We start from the raw sequence: 11,417 nt of genomic DNA on the forward strand, positions 1-11,417 counted from the left end.
TTCCTGGGACTGGCCTCCCTGGGACTGGTCTGGGCCAGCTGAGTGGGGCCTGCTCCAGGTCCGGACCCGTTCTTGGAGTTGGAGTCCGAGTCCCTGCCCATTCCTTTTCTGGGCCTGCTACGATTCTGCTTGGTCCGGACTGTGCTCATATTCCAGGCCTGCTTCATGTTCTGGACAGTTACTTAGAATCTGTGTCTGCTCGCAGTCCGTTAAGTGTTCAGTGTGCTCTGTCACATCCTCAGCAAGGCCTGGGGTGGGGAATTGTGTGACATTTACTGTCCAGTATCTAGGTCTTATCCACAAGGAATTCTGTCTAGAATTAGGACCATGGAAGTGGTGTTGCGTCCCTGGGCATCCCTCAAGCTGGGCAGGCATCTTTACATCCCTGTGGGTCTCAGTTTGTGAGAACCAGTGGGGCGCACGGGGTGGAAGTCACGCCACCCCCACCCTCTCTGCCCCTGCAGGCAGGGCGGTGTCACAGGGGATGGGGCAGTGGGCGGCTTGGGGTGGGCCGCTGGATAGGGGGGCGGGCCACATTGTCCAGCCTATGCTCTCCTACAACTGTAAATAAAATTTTAACTCATTTTCATTATTTTGTTTTATTTTATCCCAACATACTTTATTCATTTAGATGACATTTTAAATGGATTACTTTGTCAGAGAAATAATTTGTAGAGTACAGAAATGCAATTGACTTTTATACACTGATTTTGTGTCCATAAATCTAAAAATTTTTTACAGATTTGTTGATGTTGGGCTGAGCAAGATTTTTAAAAGTTAAATAGGACATCAAAAGCTCAAGTACCAAAAGCCAAAACAAAATCAGTTAAGCATGACTATATCAAAGGTTAGATTAGTAGCACAATTCAATATTAGATACATATGAAACTTTTTACATATTTAAATTTGAAAATAAATTTTGTAGTAAAGTGTGGTGATACCTGGCATCAACTTCCTAAAAGATTCATTTCTATATTCCAAATGTTTTCTGTAATGAATCAATCTCATTAATAAAATAAGGATTTTTACAAAATATAGAAGTGGAAATTTTGTGTACTGCAGGGGGTGAAGGGGGACACCATGGCCACACCCAGCGACACTATGGGGTGTGGTAGCAAAGGCCAGAGCACTCAGCCCAGGAGCACTCAGGCACCCAGCAAAAACTGACCTCAAAAATAACCAAGGCAAACTCTTCCATACAACACCTTAACACTAACAATCACATCTGCTAATCATAAAATAAAATAACCTAGGCAAAGAGGAGTTGGCCCAGTGGTTCCAGTGGTAGAGTCCTGCCTGGAAAGCAGAGGCTCTGAACTCAAATGCCAGTACTAGAACATAAAATAAGCTAAATAAAACCAAATAAAACCAAAACACATTTACACCTTCTAGTATGTTTCACTTTATTTAACATTGTTATTGAACATGCTAAGTGTCTTGAATTTCCACTTCCAGATTTTGTAAAAATCTGTATTTTATTAATAAGATTTATTCATTACAGAAAACATTTGGAATATAGAAATGAATCTTTTAGGAAGCTGATGCCATGTATGACCACTTTTTACTAGAGAATTTATTTTCAAATTTATATATGTTAAATATCTATCTAATATTGAGTTGTACTACTCCTCTAACCTTTGATATAGTTATACTTAACTTATTTGGTTTTTGTTACTTGAGCTTTTGATGCCCTATTTAACTTTTAAAAATCTTGCTCAGCCCAACATCAAAAAATCTGTAAATATTTTTTAGATTTATGAACATAAAATCAGCATACAAAGGTCAATTGCATTCCACTACTCTACAAATTATTTCTCTGACAAATAAATCAAGAAAGTAATCCATTTAAAATATCATCTAAATGAATAAAGTATCTTGGAATAAATTAAAACAAAAAGTAAAATAATTATGCACTGGAAACTAAGGTGAAGTCAGAGAATTGAAGACAGCTCAAATAAAGGTATTCCATGTTCATAATTTTCAGGAATTAATATCACTTGAATGCTTGTACTATGCAAAGCAATCTACAGATGATGTAATGTTCTACTGTAAAATTTTACTCATGTAAAAAGTACTACAATTTTCTACAATGTAGAAAAAATATTACAAAGGAACCTTAGGACAGATACAGATCGTTAAGAAGAACACAAATGGTGGCTTCATCTTCTCAATTTCCAATTAAACTTATATCAAAAGTATTTTTTCATAACAATGTAGAACTGACCAGAAAAATCTGATACATGGACAAACAGAACATATTGAATAATCAAAGATGAGTCCAAGTGATCAAAGTTATATAGAATATATACTTGGATATATATATATATATATATATATATATATATATATCCATGTATATATATATGCAGAGAGAGAGAGAGAGAGAGAGAGAGAGAGAGATTATAATCTCTTCAGTGAATGGATACTTACTTAGAAAAATGAAGTTTGACAATTTTATTTTTATTTTTTCCAGTCATGGGCTTGAACTCTGGGCCTGGGTGCTGTCCCTGAGCTCTTCAGCTCAAGCCTAGAGCTCTACCACTTGAGCCACAGCACCACTTCCAGCATTTTCTGTGTATGTAGTACTGAGGAATCCAACCCACAGCCTCATGCATGCAAGGCAAGCATTCTACCACTGAGCCACCTTCCCAACCCCAAACTTTTATTACACTACTTATAAAAATTAACTCCTGACTTCTGCTATTATGTAATTATTCGTTCCAAATACTTTGCTGATAACCTTTGCATAGTAACTTTTCTTGGAACTGTTTTTTTTTTTTGCTTAATGAATGAGTATTTTGTACATGCTTGTTGACACACACATATATGTGTGAGTATGGGAGTAATGCATCCTTGTAACTTCTTTAATTTCATTTAATTTTAATTATTTTTAACTTTATGAGGAATTTCTATAGTTCTTTTTAAAAATAATTTCTGCACCATTTTACAGATACTGCCAACAGTACCCAAGTATTCCAGTTTCTATGCATCTGGGCCAACATCTCTTATTCTTTTATCTAAACATTTTATCTGACATATCTACTTACATTTAACTGGTCTAACTTAGCCACAAAACTGAAGCAAGGAGGTATTATAGAATGTCTTAAATTCAGAAAAAGTTTGAAATTAAGCATCCCCAAGAGAAAAAGAAAAACTGGAATGCGTCCAGCCTGTATGCTATATTATTTTGTATAAATATGTCACCAAGTGAATCCACTGTTGCCAACACTGGTCACAGCAGAAAAGAAATTACACTTCTGTTCAGAGTTAGTGTCAAACATAGGCTAACCCTTACCACCAGGAAGAACCTGGTTTCAGAGATTTCTGTGAGTAAATCACTGATTTTTTGCAATTTCCTTTTGATAAGATTTAATACTTTAAGAACATTATATATTTTTTGTTTAGCATCTTTGTACTTTCCTGTTGATCGTACAGTTCTGACTATGTTGTTTACTGGATATGTTTGCCAACATTATTAGAAGAATTTTCCCAAGTCATTCTTGAACTCCTTATAGCAGTTTTACACACAAAAGGCAATATTTTTGAACAATACTACAAGACTGCAGATCCTATTTGAGGGAAGCCTGGTTTTTACAGGACATGTAACTTACCCTAATATTTTCTAGTTCTTTTTGGATTTGCGCTATGCTACCACTTTTTTAAGAGTGAGTAAAATGCTGAAAAAATGATGTGAACATATATTGTTCATTCTCATTTGGGGGAAAAATGAACAAAACTAAAAGAATATAAAAGAATTAATATAAATTAATTAATATAATTAATTAATATAAAAGAATTAATTCATTACTATTACTGTATATGTATATTGATTTCACTTTTCCCCCTTTCATAAAACAGAGTATATTATTTTATAAGTACTGTTAATTTTCTTAGTAGTCTCAAATCAAGATTCTCATTATATTCCTTTTAATATGGAAGTTATTAATTTGTAGTCTTTACATCTTTCAGTTTATACTCTGGCTTTCCCACTTTAGATTAAATGTCCAAGTAACTGTATAAATTGGGAAGATTATGTGTTTGCATCTTCAAAATACCAATAAAACGTGGTTGTTAGAGTAAAATTATTTCCAAATGCTTAATACAGAACTGGCATGCAATATCTGCTTGTTAATCAAAAATTTTATGCCTTTAATTTCTAGTCTAAAATGGTAAAGGAAAAATAGGGAAATTGAAGGGAAGAAAGAAAAAGTAAGGAAAAAAAGCAGAACTAACAGATAGGAGGAAGAAAGAGAGAAGGAAAAAAAGAGGGAAGAAAAGGGTGTTTGATTGGGGGCTTGTACATTATGGAGATTTCCATGACAACAACTTAAGAAATACAGAATTTAATGAATATAGAATTTGTATTACTTCCCAGGAGGGAGATAATATGAATAAGAACAAAAAAAGCTCTCACATATCTATAATTGAAGCTAGTCTCTAAAAAGAAATCACCACTACCTGTTAGTTAAGAAAAAGGAATGCAACATTGCGTAAGCCAAGGAATATCTTATCTGGTGATTACATTGTATGGGAAGAGGCAAAGTGCAATAAGGAACAGTGTGTGATACTACCAATGTCAAGTTATCATATGTAGTGTCTTCAGAACATAAAATGTCCATCTCCAGTCTACCTCCAGGAAAATAATCAGCTTGGAATAGATTTTGATTAATTCAGTCTATGCTGGCATATTCACTTAATAATAGATTTATGTCTGATAAATACATGATCATACTTAAAATTTGTCATTAGATGATTTCCCTATACTTGTTCTAGTAAAATAAAGAGGCTACAAATGTATTTTACAGCTAGGAACTGGAGAATACTTGTAATTATTCCCACAAAGGCATACATTCAAGGCTTAGAAAACTTATGAGGAACTTTACTACTGATAATTTTTATTAAAATATTCATTTTTACACATCTATACTTCTGATGACTAAGGTTTTTGTCCTGCCTATTACAGATACATATCTCCCTGTATGTACGATATTGTACATATCCAGATTCAAAAAATACTTATTTTACATTCCTGGTTTAGTAATATACTAAGAATTTAGTTTATTATTACATGTTTATCAGAACATAATCATTAAGGTCTTGTTTATAACCTCAGTTCACTGCTTTCTCTTTCTGTTCCATTAGAACACAGTGTAAGAAATGGAGGAAGCAAACCAGTCGGTGGTGTCTGAGTTTATTTTTCAGGGACTCTGTGACTCTGAGGAGCTGAAGATCTTCCTCCTACTGCCATTTTCTACACTCTACCTGCTAACGGTTGTGGGAAATCTCTTCGTGGTGCTGCTGACCACCATCTCCACTTGCCCAAGTACTCCCTGTTAGCTAATCTCTCCTTTGTTGACTTCTGCCTCTCCTCAGTAAACAAGCCTAAGCTGACCACAAACTTCCTGCAGGAGAACAAGACCATTTCCTTTGGGGGCTGCATGAGCCAGATCTTCTGTATGCATTTCTTTGGAGGGGCTGAGATGGTGCTTCTTGTGAAGATGGCCTATGACCATTAAGTGGCCATCTGCAAGCCACTCCGCTACTCCAGCATCATGGACAGGCAAAAGTGCATCTGGTTAGTTTTGACAGGATGGATCATTGCGTTTGTGCATGCCTGAGTCAACTGATCATGATTTGGGAGTTACCCTTCTGTGGACCCAGAATGGTGGGTAGCTTTTTCTGTGACATCCCTTTAGTGATGAAACTAGCCTGCATGGATACAGATACTTTGGGAATACTTATAAATGCCAACAGTGGTGTTTTGGCAACAATTTGCTTCTTTCTTATAATGATCTCTACACTCACATCCTGATGACCGTCTTCCTTTGTTCTCAAGATGCTGTGTCAAAGGCCCTCTCTACCTGTACCTCCCACATTACAGTGGTGGTGCTCATCTTTGGACTCTGCATCTTCATCTATCTGTGGCCAGTCAACATCACTTGGGTGTATAAGTTTCTTGCTGTGTTTTATACAGTAATTGCACCTCTTTTGAATCCAGCCATTTATACACTGAGAAATAAAGAGATTTAATACACCATTAAAAAACTGATGAATCAGCATGCCATTTCAAGTAATCATTGTTAGATTTCTGGTGATCAGAAAATCCTCTAAGTGCTACAGTTTAACCACACATTCAACCTGCAAATGAAACCTCATACATGATGTAATTTCTGTAAATTATGAGTGTCCACAGAAATATGTGTTGTATCTTTTTCATTAAGAAAATATACTCTAAAACTATGCTTAAATTCTTGCCGTAGGAAATAAACTCTCAGTGGACATAACTATTGTGTCTATAGATTACAAGACACTATAACAATTAAATTTATAAAAGCAATAATCGTCACATTTCATTAAGCACTTTCTAGGCTTCCAATATGTACAAACCATTTTTACATAGTATACTAATGCATACTACTACATATATAATACTATCTACTTTATGTGGGTGGGGGCAGGAGAGAAAAACTGGCAGAGGGTGAGGGAAGGCAGACATGGTTCCAAAAGAATTGTACTCATTATCTGAGTTGTATAACTGTAACCCCTCTCTATATCAACTCTACAATAACAATAAAAATAAAATACTGAAAAAATATGCAGTTATGTCACAACTACTATCACTGAAATTCCAAGAAAGTAAGGGGTTATAATGAATAATGACATGCCAATACTTTAGATGATGTAGAAACAAATCATTGAATTGCTAGAAATTTCCATCTACTAAGATTGAATAATGAAGAAATGGAATATCAGAACAAAACTATAATTGAGTTAGCAATAAAAGTCTCTAGTCAAAGAAAAGAACAGGATCTAATGAACTGGCCATTAAATTCTATTTAAGACTTAAAGAACTGATACAATTAATAGTTTAAAATCTTCTAAAAATTGAAGAGAAAGGAATACTTCAATATAATTCCCTATTCCTGAGTCTGAGAAATTCAAATTCAAGGCATTAGGAGATTTTATTTCTCTTCACAGTTCCTTCCTTGGCATTTGAATGTCTACCTTTTTGCTGTTCCCTTAAAGTCCTAGTCTCTATACAAGTACATGACTGATACTGCTTTATGCTTCAGAGACAATAAATGTTGTATTAGAACTCACCTACTTTCAAATACCACAAGTTTAGACCTTATCTCCAATATGGTTACTTTCAGACATGATAGGTGTGGGGACTGGAACGTTAAAAGCAAAGACGTTCCTGAAAAGACTGCAAGATTTATGACCATCTTAAATTTCATAGTAACTATCTTCAACTGTTTTGAACTATTGTGAAATTTTATCAACCTATTGACACTAGAAGAAGAGGTTCCACAGCAGAAGTTCCTGATTACTTTAATTTTTATGTACAGGAGATAATTATCAATGCACTTTTGGGAGATACTGGTTATGACCTCAATGGAACTCCTTGGACACTGTCCAGAGAATACAGTCAAAACTACCAGTAAATTATGACATGGCCTTAAATGCTCATCAAACTGGCTTCCAACCTACTATACTATAATGTATTTAGACACATGACTAAGAAACTTTGGCACTATATATGTATCTTTTTTCCAACTTCTGAAAAGATGACATTATGCAGTAGTCGCTAAAACACTTACTAGGCATTAAGTTTTAAGCTGACATCCTAAAAGAATGTTTCATAATAAGAACCATCTATGATGGAAATTTCAAACAGAAAACATTTCAATGTTTTTAGACTAACATATTTTACTTATTAAGATTTTTATTTTTAAATAAAAAGTGCACTGTAATTGATACTTTATTATTCATCACTCTGGACTATAAAATACAAAATACAGTATGAAGCCAGGCACTGCTGGCTCACACCTATAATCCTAGTTATTCAGGAGGTTGAGATCTGAGGATTGTGGTTCAAAGCTAGTCCAGGCAGGAAAATCCGTGAGACACTTTTTTCTTATGTCTTGCTGAGGAATCGAACCCAGGGCCTCATGCATGCAAGGTAAGTGCTCTGCCTCTGAGCCATCTTCCCAGTCCCCCTTTTTTATGTCAGTTTTGGGGCCTGAACTCTGGGTTTGGGTGCTGTCCCTCAGCTCTTCAGCTCAAGGCTAACACTCTACCACTTGATCCACAGCACCACTTCTGGCTTTTCTTCTTATGTGGTGCTGAAGAATCAAACCCAGGGCCTCATGCATGCAAGGCAAGCACTTTACCACTGAGCCACCTTCCCAGCCCCAGAGAGACTCTTATCTCCAATTAACCCCCAGAAAATCGGAATTGGTGCTGTGGCTCAAGTGGCAGAGCACTTACCTTGAGCTGAAGAGCTGAGAGACAGTGCTCAGGCCCAGAGTTCAAGTCCCATGAACAACATCATCATCATCAACAACAAAATACATGGGAGTGTATTTTGAAAATTAGATGGGAGCATGTTTCTTCTCATTATAAGCATAAAGTGTTAATTTCTAAAAATGCTGTCCTATTCTGTGTGCTGGACAGATGTCTAAGCTTGGGGATCTAAGTACACACCCTTTACCTTATCTACTAACTGGATGCAATGTTGACCTGATCTGCCTATGAGGTTCCTCTCTGTACATACCTCCAGCTCAACCTTCATTTATTCACTGAATTAATGTTTCTACTTTCTAAATCCATAACAGTACACAAGTACAGACATAGGAATGGTTAAACTACAGGTTAGGGCAAGAATGCTAACTGTCCTCTGAGAGACCAGATGTCAAAACATCACTATTTTATAGTTGAAAACTTCACTTTTTTCCCTCCTCTTCTTCTTTCTTCTTGTTGTTGTTGTCGGCATCGTCCTCCCTCTCCTCCTCCTCCTCCTCCTCCTCCTTTTCCTCTTCCTCCTCCTCCTTCTCCTCTTTCTTGTCTTCCTCTTCCTCCTACTTCTTTTGTTGGTCATGGGGCTTGAACTCTGGGTCTGGGCACTGTCCCTCAGCTCTTCATCTCAAGGCTTGTGCTATACCACTTGAATCACAGTGTTACTTCTGGTTTTCTGGTGTTTAATTGGAAATAAGAGTCTCAGGGACTTTCCTACTCAGGATGGCTTTGAACCAGGATCCTCAGAGATCAGCCTCCTGAGTAGCTAGGATTAAAGGCATGAGCCACTGATACTGGGCATGAAAACTTCATTATTTTCATAAATCATAACAGTATTTATTTTACTAGGTTAAATTTCTTTATAATTTTATATTTAAAATACATAATCTTATTGTTATTATAAAAGGGGTTATACAGAGGGGTTGCCATTTCATAAATCAGCTTATGTGTATATTTCTGTTTTGAACAATGTCAACACTTTCTTTGCTTTCTTCCAACTTCCCCTCCCATCACTGCCCACAAATTACAGTATTCATTTTTCACGTAATGTATACAAATTTAAATTCCTGTGACTATGTTTATAAGTATAATAAAGTAAGAAAAGAAAGACAAATATCAATATGGCTTGTTTGCTAAAATTAACTGTGATGAGAATGAACTATTCATTCTCTGTAAATGAGATTCTTTTCAACCTAATGAGAGGAAATTATTGAATAATTCCAGTAGGTCTATAAACACACATTTGGATTCAACTTTATAAATAATTTCAGATTTTCTGTAGAGCAATACAATTTTAGACAACATAAAGAATGACTTGAAAACTCTTAAACTATGTAAAATTGCTGAGAAATATCCAATTAATCACATTATCAGTTAAAAACTGGAAGTAAACTATCCGAGATTTTCAGTCTTCTGGATGAGGAACAATAAATTTTCTCACAATACAAGAGTCCACGAAATACTTATGTTTACAGTAGAGTTTTCTGAAGACACAACTTCTGTTCTTTTAAGTTTTTTAGGAGATTCTTTTCAAACTCAAAAGTTGACCATTCAGCCTCCTCATTGCTAGCTTCATGTCTTTGTTCCTCAGTGTGTAAATGGCGGGATTCAGGATGGGCGTAATCATAAAATCCAGAATTGCAAGAAACTTATCCACAGGTACTGTAGGAAATGGCCACATGTAAACAAAGATGCACGGTCCAAAGAACAAAACCACCACAGTGATGTGAGCTGAAAGAGTAGAGAGGGCCTTGTGCAATCCACCAGAAGAGCTTTTCCACACAGTGAAGAGTATGAAGGTATAGGAGAGAAGCAATAAGAAGAAAGTGCCAAGGGAAATTAACCCACTGTTAGCAGTTACCAAGAATTCCATTTTGTAAGTATCTTTGCAGGCCAGTTTAATAAACCAAGGAAGATCACAATAAAAGCTGTCTATCTCATTAGGGCCACAAAAAGGCAAATGCACAACAAAAGCTAACTGAATCACTGAGTGAATAAGTCCAATAACCCATACTCCAAACAGAAGTGAATTACACATTCGTGGGCTCATGATGCGCAGGTAGTGTAGTGGTTTGCAAATGGCCACGTATCTGTCCACAGCCATCGCTATGAGTAGCACCATCTCAGACCCCCCCAGGACATGGAGGAGAAACATCTGTGTGACACAACCCTGGAATGAAATGGTATTGTGGCCAGAATACAAGTCAGAAATCATTTTGGGAACTGTTAAAGTAGACAGGCATAGGTCAATAAATGAGAGGTTTCCTAAAAAGAAATACATGGGAGAATGTAGGTGGAAGTCTAAAGTCACTGTGAGCACAACGGAGACATTTCCTAGAACAATGGTCACATAAAACACGGTAGAGAAGGCAAGGAGGAAATGCTGCACTGGTCTGTAGGTAGAAAGCCCAAGAAATATAAATTCTGATACTTCAGAGTAATTTGTCTCATACATTGCATATTTGTCTTAGCCTAGGATGTCCAAACAAAACAAGAAGAAAAGAGTTTATCAGAAGTATATATTGAAAAGTTAAATTCTTTTAGAATAAATCTTCATGAACTATAATAAGATATTTTGATAAAATTATTCAATTATTTTTCCTTCCATATAATATTCATCATGAGCATTTGCTATTTTCTATGTATCTTGTCAACTTTTAAAGTCAAACTGATCTTACTTTTAGAAGATTTAGATGTCAGTTATTCCTCTGACATCTTCTAATGCAGCCAAAACACAAACAAAAATTGAACTAGTTCTCATCTCAGCAGTGCTGCATAGACTTGCTTGCTGGTAGGGCTACTACTGAAATGCTGGCAGTCCAGGCTTTGAATGTTCTAGACAAAGACTGGCCAAAGGGCCAGCAACATCCAGATGATGAGCACATGGGGTCAAAGTAAAAGAAAACAGATTCTGTGACCAGAAGAACTCTGTTCTTATCAGAAATATAATAGAAAACTATCAATAATTTTAAATCATTTCTTTTCCATACTTCTGTTTGTAAATGGTCACAGTATAAAGAATGGAATGAAGCCAGCACCTGTGGCTCACTCCTGTAATTGTAGCTACTCAAATGTCTGAGGTCTGAAGATCAGAGAACCTAGCCCAAGTAGAAAATACC

General features: G+C 36.0%; 1 protein-coding gene and 1 pseudogene across 1 annotated transcript; one reads left to right on the plus strand and one right to left on the minus strand.

The window, feature by feature from the left end:
* The first annotated feature begins 5,157 nt into the window (after positions 1–5,157).
* LOC138812092 (olfactory receptor 4K3-like) lies at positions 5,158–6,030 on the plus strand (annotated as a pseudogene).
* Positions 6,031–9,814: 3,784 nt separating this feature from the next.
* On the minus strand, positions 9,815–10,753 carry LOC138812093 (olfactory receptor 4F15-like). Its single transcript, XM_070000032.1, has one exon. The coding sequence runs from the start codon at positions 10,751–10,753 to the stop codon at positions 9,815–9,817; it is 939 nt and encodes a 312-aa protein (XP_069856133.1).
* Positions 10,754–11,417: the final 664 nt, after the last annotated feature.

This window comes from Dipodomys merriami, unplaced genomic scaffold (assembly GCF_024711535.1).
Source record: "Dipodomys merriami isolate MVZ:Mamm:240054 unplaced genomic scaffold, mDipMer1.0.p SCAF_56, whole genome shotgun sequence".
Lineage (NCBI taxonomy): Eukaryota > Metazoa > Chordata > Mammalia > Rodentia > Heteromyidae > Dipodomys > Dipodomys merriami.